The sequence below is a fragment of the Varanus komodoensis genome, unplaced genomic scaffold (assembly GCF_004798865.1).
Source record: "Varanus komodoensis strain SLA01 unplaced genomic scaffold, ASM479886v1 scaffold41, whole genome shotgun sequence".
In the NCBI taxonomy this organism is placed as follows: Eukaryota; Metazoa; Chordata; class Lepidosauria; order Squamata; family Varanidae; genus Varanus; species Varanus komodoensis.
The window spans coordinates 8115013-8136283 of record NW_025335954.1 but is presented as its reverse complement, the minus strand read 5'-3'; the positions used below and the strand labels follow the sequence as shown (position 1 = coordinate 8136283).

The following is a 21271-nucleotide window of genomic DNA, read 5'->3' as shown; positions in this document are numbered from 1 at the left end:
CCCCCTCATCCACAATCAAGTCATGGATGAGGGAAGATTTATTATTGACCGACCTGGCATTGAGCAGCAGCACCGTCAGGCCCGAGGGGTGGTTGACAAGGCTACCTGGCGCCCTCTGGTTGGGGGCAGAACCAGAAGGAGGGATAGGTGTCAGCCATCTGTCCATCCTTCTTCTACGTGGATACGTTAAGCCCCTATTGCTGTAACGACCATTGCCCGTGACCATGCCAATAGCAGCGCCCGTGTATTCCCCAGGATATATAAACGTTGACATGGCCAGGGATGACTCAAAGCACTGATTAAAGCATGGTAAAATTATAAAGCAGTTCAAAAGAGGAGAAAAAAGAACGATAAAAAGAAAAAGAAAAAAAATCCTTCCCCTTCCCTAAGATTCAGCAGTAGGCAAGCCTATTTCAACAAGAGTCCTTGGCCAGCCCAGCCCCCCCTCTCGTCCCCCGAACGGTACCCAAACGGCGGCGACCCCCTTTGGCCACCACCCTTCGGCCGCCGGCCCGAGGCCACCAGCCCCAGCCGCGGCCGCTGCTTTGAGGCCGCAGGGCGCCTCCGAGTCCCGCCCCGTTGCGCACCGCGCGCGCCCGATCACCTGGGCCGGCAGGCAAGGCGCTCCGGCGCCGCGTGCGCCTGCGCTGGCCGCTGGAGCTGGCTTCCGTCGACATCGAGGCAGCGCGCGCCTGCTTCCATCTGCGTGCACACGCGGCGGCTCTTTCCTCCAGCGCGATGGAGCGGCGTGCTGCTGGAGGTGGGCGGAAGTCTTTCTTGCCGCGCGGGATCGGTGTTTCCTGCCCAAGGGGCCGTTCCCTCCTGGCCGCGGCCGCTGCTTTGTGGCTGCAGGGCGCCTCCAAGTCCCGCCCCGTCGCGCACTGTGTGCGCCCGATCACCTGGGCCGGCGGGCAAGGCGCTCCGGCGCCGCGTGCGCCTGCGCTGGCCGCTGGAGCTGGCTTCCGTCGACGTCGAGGCAGCGCGCGTCTGCATGCTTTTTCAAGTGCTCAGATGGCTCCAAGCCTTTTGAAGTTTAAAAATAAGTACTAACACCTTGCATCAGACCCAGAAACAGACAAGCTGTCAATGAAGATTTTTTCAAATAGAAACAGAATGGACAAACCCAGAGATGTGCTAGTAAAAAAGCATGGATGCCATATGATGTAACAACAGGAACTTCCATGTTCACTTCAAGGGCAGTCCCATGTATCATGCATTGCAGTAAAGCATCCATGAGGTTACAGACTATGACGACGCTGGATATAGGAGCACCTCCTCTCTCAGGGTGAGTATAACCCATCTAGAATCAGTTAAACATGCTGCCGTCTTGTCAAAAATAAGTTTCAGATTAAATAAGTAATTAAAAGTGTTTATCAACCGTCCCTCTACTTGTGTCTCGGGTTTCACATTCAACTCATTACCAATTATCAGAAAATCTGGTTGATACACACATGGGTATAGGAACAACAACAACATATTAGTAGTGAAGTCTGGAGGAAATGAAAACACAGACAGTGATAATTACATATTGCAATTGTCACTGTCTGTATTTCTTGCGAACCCAGCTTTGTTTCATTGGCCTAACTTGTGTGGGTGTTTATGGGCTCTGGCCCACAAAAGTTTACTCCATGATAAACCTGTTATTAAGGTTGCACAAGATTCTTAGGGTGCCCTTCTATGTGACTGACCACTAAGCCTACAAACACAGAAGGTTATGGGCATCCAAGTACAGTAAGAGCATAAAGGCAAGGATTGACTACATCTTGCCCTGCAGCTGATTTTGGCCATCAATGTCTTTAGCCCTTGCTTGCAAGGACGAGGGGCCAAGGTACCCCCTAGATTCTTCACAGGATGCTGGTATCTCTCGCCTTCCCTCCCAGAATGACCATTACCATCTCCTGCCCTTCTGGAAAGAAGGCCGCCTGAAAATAGATTCCCTGCTGCAACCTTAGAGAGTTTTACTTACAGCCAGCCAAACATCTGCTGCCCATAGGACTGCATCCTTAATTGGTTCTGATTGGTTCTGATGAATAATAAGGTGAGATTATGGGATCAAGGCTCAAGAAAAAAATATTCTGTCCCAAAATAGATATGAAATAGAAACAAAGCATGGATAAGGTTTTACCAGCAGGAGAAGGGAGTTTGAAATAAACCAAAAGAGGTCTAATGAAAAATAAATTAAAATGGAGAAATAGCACTTGGTAGAGCCTTTCCTAGACTGTACCACTTCAAACTTTAAGACCTAGGTATCAGAAAAACAGGTCCAAATAATGCAGAGCTTGATTCTGAGTAGGTGTGAGATACATCTGCCATAAGTAATCATAAGCTTCCCATGCACCAGGAATTACCGGAAGGTGGATTTCCAGGCCAGTAGACAACCACATAAATCCCTCTTATTTTAGACATGTAGCACTAAGAAACCAAGGCAGCAAAAATGAAGTTCAAGTAGTTTTTGATGGCAATTAAAGTATTATTATGTTTAAATGACCTTATGTTTAAATGTCTTATATAACATTTCCAGGCAATTTACAATACTAAAAGTACAGTGCACATGTAAGTTAGGTTAAAACAATTACCTTACAATAAAACCTATGACCATAAATTTTAAAAAGACAGGTATTACAATAGCTGAGGCAATTTTTTTAAAGTCTTCATTGTTTTCTACTGAGGCCAAGTTGAACAATCCAGAATACTGTCCAGGGTGCTTGTTACACAAAAGGCTGTCAACTGTTGTTCCTGCTAAGCAAAAATCTATACTTGTTTTCAGTAATAGTTCAAATGTCACATGCTGTCCTCTTTCAGTCCAGTTTTCTACTAGACTGTTGTTAATGCAGCCTTCCCCAGCATGGTGCCAGAACAGGTTCTATATATACTAGTAAAATCCCAGGAATGGAGAATATACCTCACACCACATAGTAAGAATAACTCCCGGCAGGATGTTCTTTCCATCTGAGGTTGGCACTAGGCAGGGTTGAGAGAGCAAGAATTGGCTATGGGAGGCAGATGAGGAAGAGAACATCAGTCCTGAGGAATGAATGAATTTCTCTCCTCTTCCCTCTCTATCCTTTCTTCTTTGTGTTTTTCCTAGATATTAAGGCCACTAGCAAGGACTGCCTTGTATAATTGACAACATGTAAGCTGCTTTGTCAGCCACTTCAACTGGGGAGGTTCATAAAAATACTTCAAATACGTGAATATGCCTGGAGTGTAGATTTCACTCAGGATACATGGGGGTGGGGGGAGACGCTCCATGTAGATTGAAGAATAAGAAGCCCAGCTACTTTAAATTTAATGTATTATATGTATACTTCACTTTTCCAGCCAATGGCTTCCTGAAACAGCTTACAATTCAAGCAAAGCAAAAATGTTCAAACCAATGACCCCAATTTAAAATTAAGCTGGCATCCCTTATTGTTTCCTCTTTAACAAAATAACTTTCTGGTGCCCACCTCTTCTATAATCAAGTTTCTCAATGCCTTTCAATTTTCTTTGCATAAGACCAACAGTTTGTAGATCCTTTTCATCACCTTTCCTTCCACATGGACAAAAATTTCCTTAAGTCCAAGGCAGCCCTCTGAATGTCTATGCCTCCTCCTTTAATGTAGCCCGTTGAAAATTGCTCTTCCCATTTAGGTACAATGGGAATGTGTATTGCTCATCTCCAGTTGAAAATCTTTGAATGTGTGAATGTGCACCTTTTGGTGTTGACTTGGGGTAAGTGTTGGAGTGGTCATTGATTTTATTCTAGGTTTTGAATTTTTAGGATATAATCACTATCCCAAAAACTGTGGGAGCCCCTAATTAGTTGGTTATGGCTGTATTTCCAAGGGTGAATTTCTGTTGACTCTGTATTTGCCACTTTTGTGTTTCCCCTTCTCCCAGTATGGGCACACGTTGGATTTGGCAGCTGCTCTTCCAGTGTAGCAGTGCCATATTGAAGATGGCTCTGCCCTTGATATTTTTTTTTTACTTGCTTGTTTTATTATATAACAGAGCAAGGTGAATTGGGCTCCCCCAGATGCCTTCAGCTACAACTTCCATCAGCCTCAGCCATCATAGACAATGATGAAGGATGATGGGAGTTGTAGGCCAAAACAATGGAAAAGCCATAAACTGACTATCCATCTTGTACAGGATTGCCTCATAGTTCCTTTATCTTGTTGGCTATTGTCTCTGGTACCATTGTGCAAAGAGGCAGATGCAAATCTAAAGATAACAACTACAACTACAATGATGATGGTTTTGAATCCAACAGTGTTGTTCTGCCAGTGGGACAGAAACTACTGGTGCAATGATTTGCCCTCTTCACACCTCCCAGATCTGGTCCAGAGGAGGTTCTGGAGCAAATATGGAGTAAGCTGTATGCTGCACACAAGAGATAAAGGGAAGTCCCATTCCATGAGCAAAAGCCCATTCATACAATATTGGATTAAAAGTTTAAAAAAACCCCAAAAAGGGACAGTCACTATTTTCTGTTACATATCACTGGTAAAATGTTATCCCTGTAGAGCCTTTTTGGCAGAATTTGATCTCTAGATCTGAAATATTTGGCCAGGGGGAATGGGACACAAGAGGAACATTCTCAACATATTCATGTGTAAAAAGGCACTCACTTAGATGCTAAATGCCAGAATACAATGTCCATTTCAACATTTGACCAGGCGGCCTTTAGGAGGCCAGTCTCAAATGGATACATACATGGGACTTTGGTCTGTCCTGTGTTGAAAAATTTAATCGTTGTTGAAACTTGTGTATAAATGCAAAATATGTTATATTTTGCTTTTTTATGGTTTTGGTTTGCTGAACCTTACAATAAAAAATTGCTTTTCGCCCCTCTTGCCACGAGGTTCAGCTCAGATCCTAAGACTTGAGAGGCAATGCCTTGGAGCTTAGAGGTGGGTCCTTGTGAGGTGGGGCAGAGCCTGCCCACATATGGCACAGGACGAAGTCTGATAATGCTGCAGGATCAGGGCGGAACCTGATGAACATGAGGAGCTGCTGCCTGACTTCTTGCATCCACCCTGAGATCTAAATCCTCCTCCTAGAGGCCCCGAGGAGCCTAAAACTCTGAAACTACAAAGAAGACACTGTGACTTTACTCCTCACAAATGCTCCAGACCAGCATCAGGATCTGGCAACCTAGGATCCGTCCCCGCTCCCCAGGCCCTGCATATATCCTCTATACCCTTTAAATTCCTTAAATCCCTGAAGCAACAGTATGGCTGGTACTCTGAGGGAAATGTGAACGGCAACTCCCAGCTACCCTTAAGGTGCTGTCCTGTCCCCCATTGTCCGAGAAGACTGAGAGGGCCCATCAGTGGAAGAAGGGTGCCACTGGAGAGGACTTTGCCCAAGGCCCTCTGAAATCTGGAGCCAGCCATGCAAAAGCTGTGAAAGTTGGACCATAAGGAAGGCTGAGCGCCGAAGAATTGAGGCCTTTGAATTATGGTGCTGGAGAAGACTCCTGCGAGTCCCTTGGACTGCAAGGTGATCAAACCAGTCAATATTAAAGATCAACCCTGACTGCTCTTTAGAAGGCCAGATACTGAAGATGAAACTCAAATACTTTGGCCACCTAATGAGAAGGAAGGACTCCCTGGAGAAGAGCCTAATGCTGGGAACAATAGATGGCAAAAGAAGAAGGGGATGGCAGAGGATGAGGTGGCTAGATGGTGGCTAGATGTCACTGAAGCAGTTGGTGTGAACTTAAGTGGACTCTGGGGAATGGTGGAGGACAGGAAGGCCTGGAGGAATGTTGTCCATGGGGTCATGATGGGTCGGATACGACTTTGCGACTAACAACAGCAACAACAGCCCATGTTATTGAATGCATTTGCAGCTATTCCATAGGGACAAAAAATGTTGTTTAAAAAAATCATTCCGGTACAGGAGACAGCGAGAAGGAATACAAGTCATCTGGGAGATTTCCTGCATAAATTCCTACTGTGATAATAGGATGTTTACATTTGTGAGATGCTTAGGCCTTGTTTTTCTAACTGATTAAAAACAGGGAAAGGTAACTTGGTTAGTGTTTTTGCCTTTTGCTTTTGGACCAGTTTCCAGAAAGGTAAGGGGTAAGGCCACAATTTTCTCCCTTGAAGCATATGTAAAAGTCATACCTCCTTGAGCAAACAGACCCAAAAAATCTCACCACCAGAATCTCACCAGAATGTTTGCTTTCAAAAATTGGAAACCTATGTATGCTTCCGGGGCGGGGGGAGGGGTGCTATGAAATCTGTAACAGCAAAACAGCAACAGAATCTTGCAGTACCTTAGAGACAAACAAATGTGTTATGGCAACTTAATCTATGGACTCCGATCTGAAAACTCATGATAGTATGTTTTCCTAGCCTAGCATCCAGTTCATAGCAAAGATATGAAACCTCACATGAACCCACCTACCCCCAACATCCCATAGTAGCCCAACACCTGATAGGAATTCTCCAAGACAAGGCAGGCAACCCATTGCCCAGAGTTTGCCTCTCTAAGGAAAAAGAAGGTAACCAAGCTACTACAGTAGCTTGAGGTATCTATGCAGTAGCTACTGTCCTAAGCTACTGCATACAGACCTCAACTGACCACAACAGGAACACCCAGCAACACAGTAAATGTTTGGCCACAAACCTAGCCAAACAGAAGATTCTGTTCTTTCACTATCCTTCTACCTTGCCAAGCCTGCACATGATAAAATTGTCCAGTGATCTAAAGGTTTCTCCCCATATACACCAACTACAACTCAAGGAATACTTCTACCATCAAACAGCACACCATTATTCAACTACAGTGGTACCTTGACTCACGAACTTAATCCGTTCCAGGACTCTGGTTGTGACCCAAACTGGTCGTGAGTCAAGTTAAGTTTCCCCATAAGGTTCAATGTTCTGTAGCTATTTTTTAAATCAGAAAATGTGAAGCAAAGTGACAAAGAACAACAAAGATCACGGCCATCTCCCCTACCCACCCCGAGCATGAGCGCAGGCATCTTCCCGCCACACCCCCAGCACAACCACGATTGCGCCCATCATTCCTGCACGTGCCCGTCATCCCAGGGCGCTGGGGTGGTGGGGAGAGATGGCGCGATGGGTACAATCGTGCTGGGGGGCGGGGGGAGATGGCCGAGATCACGGTTGCGCTCCTGCAGGAAAGACGGGTGCAATCACAGGTGCACTCCTGCAGGAAAGACAGGCGTGATCGCGGCCATCTCCCCCCTGCCCGCAGCACGATTGCGGCCATCTCAGTCACCACCTAATGCGGAGTTCGCAACCTGAGTAAAAAATTTTATGAAATGTTTGTTCGCGACCTGATTTGGTCATGAACTGAGGTGTTCGTTAGCCGAGCTACCACTGTACTGTCTTCACAGCAACATATACCTGACACACAGCAAACAACCTCCCAATTGTATGAATTCCACAAGGATCTTTCAAGGCGGTCATAAGGCTGGATTTGATTTTCTGCCATATTTAATCTCAATATGCCTCACCCTCATCAGACAGAGACTCACAACTCAGGTGTTCCTCAGACTACAATACCTACCGAAGGAAGAGAATGAATACATCAACAGGGCCAGGCTAATACTCAGGAATAATTTATGACTGGACAGAACTAGAAAAAACAACAACAGAATACCACTTGTCAGATGTATTATCAGTGAGGTACAACTCATTCACAACAATGACACTTCCCTTTAAAAGGTCATACAGAAAACGGTCTAACCTGAGAAAGATACCCACCAGAAACAAGAGACCTCACAACAGAGATAGATGCAGGAACTAGACTGCATTTAAGGTGCTGGTAATGACCTATAAAGCCCTAAATGGCTTGGGTCCAGGATACCTGAAGGAATGCCTTCTTCCCTATGTGCCTTCTCGTCTGAGGCAGAGGTCCTGCTTCAGGAGCCCTCAAAGGAGATTAGGAGGATGAATACCCGGAGGAGGGCCTTCTCTGCGGTAGCGACCAACTATGGAATACACTCCCAGAAAAGGTTTGCCTGGTGCCGACATTATATTCTTTTTGGCGTTAGGCAAAAACCTTTGTATTTTCCCATCATTTTAATGTTTAATTGATTTTAACTGGGGTTTTAGTAATTCAATTGTTGGAAGCTGTGGTGTTTTGTTTTATTCTACTGGTTTTTATTGTAAGCCCTACCAAGACGCTAGTGGTGGATGGGGCACTAAAGTTTTTAATAAATAAATAAATAGACCCTTGGCAGGCTCAAATGCCAGCTCTGCCCCAGTATCAATTCTAGCAACACTATTACAGGACCTGATAACATCATCCACGATACCAGAAGTTCCACATCAACTAATGCTCTGATGTGATATATGTTATCATTTCTCACCAATGCCCTCCTGCATTGTACACTCCAGTGTCTATGCAAAAGAATAGATGTAAATCTGACATAACAAAGGACACAGTTTACAATTCTGTAGGGGAACATTTCAGCCTTTGCAAATGAACTTAAGGTGGGCATTCCTCAACAAAGTAATTCCAAAAATAGAGAAGGAAATGGCAACCCACTCCAGTATCTTTGACATGAAAACCCCATGGACAGTACCAAAAGGCAAAAAGATATGACGCTGGGAGATGAGCCCCTAAGGTCAGAAGGTGTCCAATATGCTACTGGGGAAGAGCAGAGGGCTAGTACTAGTAGCGCCAGAAAGAATGAAACGACTGGGTCAAAGCTAAAAGGACAGTCAGTTGCAGATGTATCTGGTGGTGAAAGGAGAGTCCGATGCTGCAAACATCTGTACTCCATAGGAACCTGGATGTAAGATCCATTAATCAAGGCAAGCTGGATGTGGTCAAACGAGATGACAACACTGAACATCGACATCTTAGGAATCAGTGAACTAAAATGGACAGGAATGGGTGAATTTAATTCAGATGACCATCAGGTATACTACTGCAGGCACGAATCCCTCAGAAGAAATGGAGTAGCCTTCATAGTCAATAAAAGAGTAGGAAAAGCAGTACTGGGATACAGTCTTCAAAATGACAGAATCTCAGTTCGAACCCAAGGCAAACCATTCAACATCACACTAGTCCAAGTCTATGCCCCAACCCTGGTGCTGAAGAGGCTGAAGTTGACCGGTTCTATGAAGGCCTACAGCACCTTCTAGAATTAACTCCAAAAAATGATGTCCTTATCATCATGGGGGATTGGAATGCTAAAGTAGGAAGCCAAAAGATAACTGGAATAACAGGCAAGTTTGGCCTTGGAGTACAAAATGAAGCCGAGCACAGGCAGGTAGAATTTTGTCAAGAGAATAAAATGATCATAGCAAACACTCTTTTCCAACAACCCAAGAGACGACTCTACACATGGACATCACCAGACGGTCAACACAGAAATCAGATTGACTATGTGCTCTGCAGCCAAAGATGAGGAAGCTCTATACAGTCAGTAAAAACTAGACCAGGAGCTGACTGTGGCTCAGATCATGAGCTTCTGGTTGCAAAATTCAGCCTTAAATTGAAGAAAGTAGGGAAAATCCTACAAGCTAGGCTCCAGCAGTATGTGGACCGAGAACTACCAGAAGTACAGGTAGGATTTTGAAGAGGGAGGGGAAGTAGAGATCAAATTGCCAACATATGGTGGATCATGGAGAAAGATAGGGAGTTCCAGAAAAACATCTGCTTCTGCTTCATTGACTATGCTAAAGCCTTTGATTGTGTGGATAACAACAAATTGTGGAAAGTTCTTAAAGAAATGGGAGTACCAGACCATCTTATTTGTCCCTTGGGAAACCTATATGTGGGTCAAGAAGCAACAGTGAGAACTGGACACGGAACCATTGATCGGTTCAAAATTGAGGAAGGAGTTCGGCAAGGCTGTATACTGTCGCCCTGCCTATTTAACTTATATGCAGAGCACATCATGAGAAAGGCAGGGCTAGGTGAATCACCAGTTGGAATTAAGATTGCTGGGAGAAATATCAACAAGATATGCAGATGATAGCACTCTTGTGGCAGAAAGTGAAGAGGAACTAAAGAGCCTCTTGATGCGGGTGAAGGAGAGTGCAAAAGTTGGCTTGAAACTCAACATTAAGAAAACTAAGATCATGGCATCCGGTCTTCTCACTTCCTGGCAAATAGATGAGGAAGAAATGGAGGTAGTGACAGATTTTATTTTCCTGGGCTCCAAGATCACCGCAGACGGGGACTGCAGCCACGAAATTAAAAGACGCTTGCTCCTGGAGAGGAAAGCTATGGCAAATCAAGACAGCATACTAAAAAGCAGAGACATCACCCTGCCAACAAAAGTGCGTATAGTCAATGCTATGGTTTTCCCAGTTGCAATGTATGGCTGTGAAAGCTGGACCATAAGGAAGGCTGAGCGCAAAAGGAATGAGGCCTTTGAATTGTGGTGCTGGAGGAGATTCGTGCGAGTCCCTTGGACTGCAAGGCGATCAAACCGGTCAGTCCTTTAGGAGATCAACCCTGACTGCTCTTTAGAAGGCCCGATCCTGAAGATGAAACTCAAATACTTTGGCCACCTAATGAGAAGGAAGGACTCCCTGGAGAAGAGCCTAATGCTGGGAACAATAGATGGCAAAAGAAGGAGGGGATGGCAGAGAATGAGGTGGCTAGATGGAGTCACTGAAGCAGTTGGTGTGAGCTTAAGTGGACTCCGGAGAAGGGTGGAGGACAGAAAGGCCTGGAGGAATGTTGTCCCTGGGGTCGCGATGGGTCAGACATGACTTCCCGACTAACAACAACAGTTCATCAAGAGCTTCTACACTATTTCCTTCGGTTTGAATAAGGTCAGCAAAAACAAACAAACAAAAACTACGTATCTCTCACCAGGGCAATGGTATGTGTGTTATCTGACGACATCATTTTGTGAATGGCAACTGTTAAGGTAATCATCAGGATCTACTGTTTTGCATTGCAGTTCCTTTTGTCAATTGTCACCTGCACAAAAATTTATGATTTCATGCATCTGATGAAGAGGACAGTGTCCACAAAATGTTGCCAGATTAAGGCTGCAATCCTGGGCCATGTTTAGACAGGAAAAAAAATCCTACAACTCCCAGCATGCAATTTTAACAAAATAAGTCATACACCCGCTAGAATGCTCCAACCATCATGGCTGGCAAATGCATGCTGGGAGTTGTAGGATTTTTTCCTGCCTAAACATGCATAGGACCGCACAGCAAATGCGCTAATGTGCCACATGATTCGTCGTCGTTGTTGTTATTGTGCCATTACACTTATTGGTCTTTCAGGTGCTACAAAACTGTTGCTTTTTTGAGGAATGATTTACAACGCATGTGGCGTCCAAAAGTGGTGAAACTTACTATTTCAATTTGGAGAGAAGTCAGAATTCGCACATTTTAAAACTTTTAAAATCTCCCTGAAACCCCGCTCTCCAAAAGCTGCACACAAGAAGTGCAGTAGTTTAATACTTGCAAAATGCGTTGTTTTTTTAACGTGAGAATTGGAGGACAATTAAAAAATGTTCTCATGACCCTCTTCTGCCGAGTCACAGTCCTCCGTTAGACCGTCTTATTTAATACTACCCCCGTAGGTAGATATAAAACCACAAACCAGAGTTTCATTGTGTCTCAATATCGTCTGCACAAAAAGCAGAGTACAAATAAAAGTAACTTATTCCGACAATGATTCTTCAAGTTCTCAAGGAGGAGGCCGTTTCCCTTTCCAACCATGTTAAGCCCTGCTGTTAACCGAGGATCAAGCTGCTTTTTCATCCACAGCGCATCTCTGTTCTGCCGACATGAACTTCCCGCACGCTTACGCTCTAGCGACTTCCTGTACCTGTGAACCGCAGAGCCAATCCACCCACTTGGTGAGTCTCCCTGTCTTTCTCGTGTTCCCTCCCCAATTTTTTTGCACCCGCCTCCCTCAGAAGGGAAGGAGGTGCCTCTTTCGCTATAATCACGTGACAACTGCATCCGGGCCTTTTGCCTTCTCTCCCTCTTCCCAACATGGCGGCCTCAGGTGAGTGGTGCTCGGCGGGTCATGGGCCTTGGACTCTAGAGAGGCCGGCCGCGTCCGGCTTGACCTTATTCCGACTCCGGGAGGCGGATGGGGCGCCTGTAGGAAGGCGACTGTGTCTTTCCAACAGCCACTCTCGATCATCTCCCGCCGACTAAACCTGAGAAGGCACACACCGTGGCTTCGAACGCGGCAGCGGCCTTCGCTGTTCTAGCTTTGGTGCGCGCCTCCCGCCGCAGGGGGCGGCGGAAGCAGTTCGTGAGTTGGAGTGAGTGACTGAAGAAGTGGGGGGGACGAATGGGGGGGGCGGCGGCAGATGGAACCTTCGACTCTGCTCCAGTGCGCAAGCGCGGTGGCGCGCGTGAGGTGGGGAGGGGAAGAACCTGGGCGGCACCCACGTGGGTGCCGCTTCTTGCTGACTCCCCACTCTGGAGTTGGGGGCGTGGTGTGGCGGAGCCTGGGTTGGGTGGAGTATGCCGTGTGGGATCCATGCATCCTGTCCCGCCTCTTCTACCAAAAGTGCTGTTCAGTGGTTCCACGTTTTTCCACCAGCCTTCATCTCGCCCAGGCCTCTCCCTGCCCCTCCCATACGGAGAAGGAATTAGTAAAGCTAATCGGAAAGTCTTTGGTTGAAATCTTTCCGAGCCATAAATTCATTTGGTGACCCTAGACAGCATCCTGTCTTCTCAGCCTGCCTACTGCCCAGGCAAATTCGTAATGCTTGGGAAGGGAAGAAAATTGGCCTTACCCTGGAGGGCTGTTGTGAGAATCGCTGAGAATGTTTGTGTAGAGTTTTAAACATGCCTAAATTGCTAACCGTCATTACCAGAATTTTATTATGTTTGTTAGTACCCTGTGTACATGTGTAGTCTGTACCTTATAATAACATCCCTTGTTCTCATTTGTGTAGTATGATACTCCTCTTCTCCAAATAGCACATGCCTGTGCTGTCTCAAAATGGCCTTCCTTTTCAAGTTCTTACTTAAGCTGAAATGTGTGTGTATTCTGGCTATCTTCATAGCATTCATTATCTTGGGTGGAGCATGTTTAGTATGCATTGGAGATCATTTTGCCAACGATGTTTCCCAGAGCCCTCCTTGCACAGCACCATAATCTGGAAGAGACTATGGCCTGGTCTTATGCAGCAGAATGATGTGGTAGAATGGACTGCACCATGTCAAGCAAATACTGGGGGAGGTTTACTTTCTTTTTTGAAGAATCTTGTTATAAGTCAAAAACCAGCACAGCGTGAAGCAGGTTGGAGTAGAACCTTTCCTCCTAACATGAAAGTTTCTTAGTTATATGGAGGTCAGAACAAAAACAAAAATCCTGGTAACATTAAAAATGGAATTCCTCACTTGCATTTGGGGGACAGTCGTTTTTACCATTTCATTTTCTTCCATGTATAGCCCAGGGTCTTTTCTCAGTAGTTTCTTCTCTACTGTGTTATGATAAGCATCTTATTTCTCATACAGGATTTGTTTAAAAAATGTGAGGAGTGCTGCAACTATTGTGGTCTGACTTTTGCTGCATATATAGCTTTGTCAGAAGGGAGATGAGCTATGTGGCATATAGGTTATTTCTTCCATTAAATTGGGTTTCTCTTCTGTGTGCACTGCTTCTGTGTTTTGACCAGCATGTTAGCATATTGCTGTTTGCGCAGAAGCTGCTTGCTGTTGGGTCTTGATAAGCCCTTTCCCTCTAGTTGTAGAGTTAATTTAATTCCATTTAGATGTTCTGCCAAGCACAAGTGTCATTTCATAGCGCCTCCAACTAGTGTATTGGATAATGGGAAATACATCTGCTCAAGAGATGTTTTCAGACAATGTCAGGTGTCAGATGATTGGTAGCAGGATAGTTGCTTGTGTATTTCATAAGGTGCAGCTCTTCCATTCAAGGTATCCCATTCCACTCCTCTCTCTTTCTATATCAGGCATAGTTTTATATTAAGGTCACTTGTATGAATCAGGAAAATGTACAGACTCTTAATGATATGGTAACATTCTTGCTGCACACTTCATCATTTGTAACCCAGTTGCTTGTCTTGATTTTTAGTATTTCATGTTTTACTTTTGTCTGGATGGCCAAGAGGATTTATCATAAGGATCTATAATATGATGCACAGACATGCATGGAGATCTTAAGATAAAGGAAGCAGCGTTGCAGTGTCTTCCCATGTGAAACAAGGCATGAGTGATTTTTGAGTAAAGGGAATGTTTCTTTTATCTTTTTCGATATTGTAGGTCAATTCCTCCAAGGCATGACTTCCCCCCAAGTGGTCTATGAAAGCTGATTTCCATATTCTGGCATAGGCTGCACCAAATAGCATTACTCTAGGGTGCAAAGAGGAAATGTTTGCTTGAGTAACTTCTTAGAAGGGCATCAGTGTAATGCTGTAGTAATCCAAACATAACTCCAGTTTAATTTTTCAGTGTGGTTTGTTGAAACACTCGCTGCCAGAAATGCTACTTGTAAATCCCTGTCATATGGGCTAGCCCTTTGCTAGGCTTGCTGTAAAACGGGGCAAGGGGAGTTGTGTAGCAAGGAAGAAAGGTCAAATCATGTTTCTTTTCTTTCTTTTTTGTAACAAAAGTTAGTTGGTTTTAGATTTTTTTTTAAATGCCTTGTTGCCTGAGTTTTGAAACTGCTAGTTACACAACTGGCCCACTTGCTTATAGTGCAAGCTGTGCCCCCTGTGCTTCTCAAAAGACAGCAGACCTTAAATTTGTGGTTCTATTTGTTTTTCACAGCACCATTGCATCATATGAGAGTGATTGCAGCAAGCATTGCTTTCTAAAAGGAGAGCAAATATATTTTTTTCATTTAAAAAGTAGATATTTCTCCCTATAATATCACATTCATTACTACTTTTATTTAGCTCTGCATTCAAACTTTGTATAAGATTAGTTATATGTCTTTTGTTAACTTAGAAACATGCAAATAGGGTTAGACTGAGAAGCTGTGAATGGTGCAAAACTGAGTGCAAAACTGAGAAGCTGTGAGTGGTGCATTCTTGATGAACTATATAGCTAAGTTAAGTAGAAGCTTATGTTTTCTATGCCTTAATCCAGTGTCAAGTGGATAATTTTACTTCCAGTGTAAGGATTTACTTCCCAAGTATAATGAACTTTATTTTGCTCTTCAGAATAAACGTATCTAGTGCCTCAGGTGATATACTCGATAAGCAGTTCCACAAAGTTGTGTTATGTTAGGGTTATATTTCAGCAGCACTTGCTATTTGGCTGATGCTCCTGCCTCAGCTAAGTTACAGAAATAGTATCTATTCGTGACATAGTAGCTTTTGGGTCTAATTTCTGACCTAGTTCCTAAGAATAGGGGATGTGTTGAAGGGTGGGGGACTTGTAGGCTTTTCTGATACAGAGGGTTTTCTGATACAGACATGATCAGGGGTCTTCTGGGCAAAACCTGAGTCTGATCTATGAACAAGAACTGGTATTGGTTTATGGATATGCTGTACCAGCAAGAAGAGCTGTCTTCATCTGTGTGGCTTATTCATTGTTGTTCTTGAGCTTTGACAGGGTTGGTAAAGTATAAACAGCTCTGTTTGTCTTTGTAGTAAGACAAACCATTTCTGGTTTGTCATCATACCATTTCTGTGCATAGGAGTTGTCAGCCATTTGATGCACACTGAGCCTGCAGGTTCTTGAGTCAAGTGTCTAGTAATTAGTACTGTTTCTGCTGTCACTGGGAAGGCCCTACCAGACAATCATTCATAGCAGTGGCATGTGGACAAAAGAGGGGAGGAAATATCTGTATGTAAAATATGTCTGGTTGAAAAAAAAAGAATGCAGCTCATGTTAGAAGTACAGCAGGATTCATTTTCCATTATTATCATTGCATGCAGTCAGTTACTACTGCTGGCAAATATTTTTTATTTCCAAGCTGATGTCATAATACTTTATGTACATGTTCTTGGCAGTTTGAATCTCAACCTTTCTAATAGGACCGATCCTAATGTTTTAATTATCTGAGACTTCTAGATTATAGCAGCTCAGGGAAGCTGCCTAATACTTCTGAAGATGCGTTAAAAATGCAGGCAGTTATTCTATTAACTGTGTTTCCATTGTATTCAGAGTCTGAAATTCTTAGCTTTTGTTAAGGTTGCCATTACTTAACTTCAAAAATAATGGTACCGTGTGTTCAGCAACAGGAAGGCAGAGCCAAACAGAATCTGACAAAGCAGAGGTGGTAGAGTCATGAGTACATCTTATGATTTCTGATTGCAGCCTGAAGGAATATGGAAAAACTGGCTTTTCAGACCCAACATATTCCTTGACATAATAGTTCTTTTTGCTAGTAAGATTAATAAAATGCTGGATAGTTTACAGTCTCAACATCAGTCCTGTAAATTGTGAAGCAAAAAAGGAATAAACCTGGAGGTATACAGGATGCATTATTAGATGGGTTGTAAATAAAGAATATTGACTAGAAGAACACTGCTATTTCACTGGGTAGAAATGTGTCTTAGTTGTATTTTTTCGTGTGTAAGCTAAAGAGCTAGTATGCACAACAATTTTTAACCCAGGATTTGTGGGGACATGCAATGCCTGAAAGCTGCTTCTATTTTCAGTAAACAAAGTCAGATCAGCACCATTAGAGGATGGCAATATTATTTATTTATTTATTTATTAAAACATTTTTATGCCGCCCCATTCGCCGAAGCCTCGGGGCGGCTTACAACATAGATAAAACAAGTTAAAATCCATATAAAATAATCTTAATTAAAACTCACATTATAAAATAAGCCGCCCTGGCCAGATAAAATTCAATTGTATTTAGCAATATGACATGTAAAGCTGGACTGATGGTTTTTTAGGGGCTAAACAACACAGTGATTCACTTGTGGTTTTCTATTCAGTTATTCAATTGATTGATCTCTGGATTGTTTAGTCCATAAGTCACCCATTAGTCTGGGTTCACATGTCATGCTGTCAACTTTCAATCACAGCTATAATATGATGTTTATGGAAGGCAAACAGCATGCATCCTTTCATCATATTGGTTAATTAATCCATGATAATCTGTCATGATATGTGCAAAGTAAGCACCTTTACAAATGGTAACATAGAATCTGACTAGGGCAAGTTGTTTACCTAGTAAAATATAAACTTGAATAATATTGTATAGACTGCTGGAAAACCTATTGGACTTTGAACCCTAGGGGTAGCAATTTCATAATGCAGAACATTATAACTTTATTTTTATTGATAACGGGCAGATTTTTGCACTCTGTGCCATTATGGCCTTTTACTAAGATGTGTTTTCTCTGTTCTTATCGTTTGGGAAACTTAGTGAAAAGAGGCACTAGAGCATGTAAAGCTAGAGAATACAGAGTGTTTGTCTCCTGTAAATGCTGATTTATTCATAACAGATGTAGGAGTACTTTGCAATATTGGGGCAAGTGGAGAGTTGTGGGGGTAAAACAGGGTTTTATAGCAAAAATTAATGACTGAAGGAATAGAGGCCTGAAGAAATATATGCTATTAACAATGTCATGTCGGAGATTTTGATATTCCAGTCACAAAAGAGCTTTAAGAACATGCTTTTGTGCAGACAGTGAACTAGTTCATGTGGCATAGGCCCTATGATGGTTTAATTTACCCACAAGGACTCTTGTATTGTTCTGGTTATTTAAACATTTTTATAATGGCCATCAGTCAAAAAATACTCCCTAGATGATTTACAACATTAAAATTTATCTCAACAATCAATAACACATAAGATTACAAAATAATACATCAGGTAGACACAACATTATATTCATGGTATGCCCACCACAAACCCAGCAAATCCACAAATGCACAAGTACCCCAAAGTACCATTTCTGCATTGTACCCATGGACACCCAGCTTGCCATGGCTTGTCATGTTGTGTAAACCTGAGCAACAGGGGTTGTTCAAAGGTTCGGCAGCCTTCAAATTACTATAGCATGTTTGAGGTTTATGTGAGGGTTGTCTGATTCTCAAAGAACTTCTGCCTGGGTTTGTGTGGTTATCACAAGTTGGAGCTTTTTGGCAAGAATTCAAAATGCTTATATTCATTCAGAGATGCTTGTATGCTTCATGTACATAGATCAAATGATACACACTTGATGTTTCTTTAACACAGTGGTTAAGACTAAACTCTATGAACAAGGATGTTTATAGTGGCCATAAATTCATTAGGTGACCTCAAACAAGTTTACCATTTTCAGCCTCTGTTTCTTCCACCCCTGCAGCATGGTAATAATAAACTACCTTTGTTGTTGTGAGAAGGTATGAAAATACGTGCTTTGAACACAATACATAAATTTTATATATTAAATTGGAATAGAATAATACAGAGTATAAATATCTGTCATGCTAGATGTCACTTGTTCTTCTAGCCCTGTGCTTAACTTGAATAGTAGTGGCCTTCCAGAGCTCTAGTTAGAGGTCTTTCCTTTCTGTTTGTAATAGCTGGATGGCAGTGATTAAAAATGAAACCTTACTCATGCACAGCGCTATTCTGCCCTTTGCAATGAGGATATAATATGGAATAAAAATGAGTGTTTTATCAGAACACCTGCCCCCCTCTGACCACCAGAAAATGAAAATATACTTGGGAAGCTCCCAAAGCCTTCTGGTACCTAGAAAGTTCAAAGATGATGAAACTGTGATTCCTATGTTGTAAGCTGGCATATGTGCAAATGTTTGAAGGTATCTTTTATATCTTCTGACAACCTTGCCATGAAGTCATAATGTGATGACATAGTTGAAATTATCACAATGTGAAGACAAATAAAAATGTCCCTGTAACTTTACTGTAGGATTGGCACTCTTAATCAGAGAGGGGAGGGAGCAAATATTTTAAAACCATGCCGTTTATCTTTGGTCAGGGATTGGCCAATTACTATGCAGGTTGCTGAAGAAAGTAAGTAAACTGAATTAAGAACAGTAGCTTGAAAAAATTAGGCATTGCATAGTATTAGTGTCCATTTCACATAATAAACTGAGGCCATACCCTTCTCATAGAAAGTGGAATTGTGCAATCGCCAGTATTGTAGGAGATAAGATACAGTCACAACTGAATCCGTAGGCATCCTGAAACACTGAAGGTGTTAGAAATGGAACCTTCCTATTAGCAGTGGATTGTTAACACTTTAATGTTGCATCTTCAGTCATTACTGTTGGTAGTGGTAATACCCAGCTTGTTGACATACGCAACGGTGGTATTCATGTGCATATAGTGTCCATATGAGTAATGCAGCCATACAGGCAGTCTTAACACTGCTTGTGCACATGCAGTCAAATACTTTCTGAGATAGTGCATGCACTGCTTGTTTTACTACAGAGCAAAATGTTTTTTGAGTACCAAGTTGAATGTCCCAAATACAATTTGGCATGTGTATGAGTGAGCATAGAGAGCATGCTAATCATGAAAGTTTTTATACTGCATTTTTTAACATGACGGATAGTTTAAAAAAATATATTTTAGTCACTCATGGAAACCACCACAGAATGTTATTCAGTAGCATGTACATGTTATATGTAAATATTTTAGGAGGAGGAGGGCAGGCAAAATTGGTCTTGCCTACATTGAATATAAAATTAGTTCACACAACTAAAGTTTCTCCTGTTGATCATTGGGAAATTTTGGTGAGTGGCATACTCAAATCACGCATGCTTCTGGTATTTGCTAAGGCTTTTCATATCTTTCTTTAGGGCACAATATTGTCTGATCACTTAAGGGAATCCTTCAGGATCTGAGGTTTTAAGTATTCAGTGCCCCAAGGAACTTTCTGGCAGGGTATGAAGAGCAGCAGAGGGTTTTTAGCCTATACTCCTTTCTTGTATTTTCTGCTAGATGTGTAAAGGCAGGGATTGGTAGTTGAGAGACCTGTCTGTCCCAATATGTGCATCATTACCTTTCCTCTTTGAAGGTCAACACTGACATTCAAAGAGGAGCTGCTGCAGAGCTTTCCACAGTGGCTGTGACAGGTAGGGTGAGTAGAGGAGAGCTTCTCTCAGGTTTCCTACCAGTACTGTCTAAGACACCATAGGATTGTTCTCAGCAAAGGTGTTTCTATTAATTAGAATATTTCTAAGCTGCGTTTGAGGGCAGGAGCCTTCACAAGGTAGTGTACAGCAATAAAATTTATATAATAACTGATACAAAAATAAAAGCAGACATTAATAACAATAACAAGCACCAGCAACTGTCTTACAGTTGTGAGATGAGAACTATGAAACATTCCTGTACATTCTTGTATAAATAAATGATTAGTTCAGAAGCCATCCATTAACAAGTCTTCTAGCTGTAGCTAAGCAGAGGTGTTTTGTTTTTGTTTTACCTTTGTCTTTAAAAAAAACAAAACTTGAGGCTAGAGGAGCTAACCTTGACTGATGAATCTGTTTTGTTTGCCAATTTCTGGAAAGTTACTGGTCATTTGGAATACCTTGTATTTCTGCAGTACAAGTCCACAGTTCTGTAAAAATTACACACACCTAAGAATATATATAATTAACACTGTTTGCTGGATTCTCTGGCTCCTGTGGAAAGCAGAGTTGTTGAAAAGGCTGCACCTTGTAAACATGATCTGCCCTCAACCTCTAGTTTCTTCCTGCTCATAAACAGCAGTTCCCAAATGCACTTTCCACTGGCAAGGACTTTAAAAAAAAAAATCAGAAAAGGGGTCCCTTTCTTTCTGCAGGGCCTACAGCTGACTTAAGTTCAGTACAATGTCATGGAGAGTCCTTATCCCCAGACTACTTCAGATGTGCTTGGCTTCTTCTGTTGCCTGGACAAGACCATGTCTCTGTGTGAGCCATCACAGATTTTTGGATAGCTACCAAGGCCAACTAAAGCTGAGGAACCTTGGATATACATTGACGTTTAATCCAGTAAGACATGTGCTCTTGGTTAGTTTAAAGAAAGATCAGGTAATAGAGATTCATTTTGTGCTGGATGGGGTATAACTCTTTCTGAAGACTCAGGCTCACAGTTTGAGTGTACTCTTGTACTCTTGATTTGAAACTGGGTGCTCAAGAATGTATTTGCACAGCTGAATTTAGTGCACTGGAGCTGGTTATAGGGCATACATTGACAGTCTTGTTACAACAGCTTCACTAGTTATTGTTTTAGGTAGAATGCAGCATGCTGGTTATGAGCTGTAAAGCTATATGGTTTGGGATCAGGTTACCTGAAAAGTTGCCTTCTCATGTATGAGACTACTCAGATCTTTGGGAGTGGCTCTTCTTTTGAGACTTTCACCTTCAGAGGCACATTTGACAATGGCATGGAAGAGGACTTTCTCAGTAGCCACTTTCTGCTG

General features: G+C 42.7%; 1 protein-coding gene across 1 annotated transcript in view; it reads left to right on the top strand.

The window, feature by feature from the left end:
* Positions 1-11911: 11911 nt before the first annotated feature.
* The window catches only part of EIF4B (eukaryotic translation initiation factor 4B), a 43281-nt gene continuing 33921 nt past the window's right edge, over positions 11912-21271 (top strand). Inside the window, exon 1 of the mRNA XM_044443073.1 lies at positions 11912-11961. Coding sequence (XP_044299008.1) covers positions 11949-11961 — 13 coding nt within the window. The 5' untranslated portion in view covers positions 11912-11948. The remainder of the gene's footprint in view (positions 11962-21271) is intronic.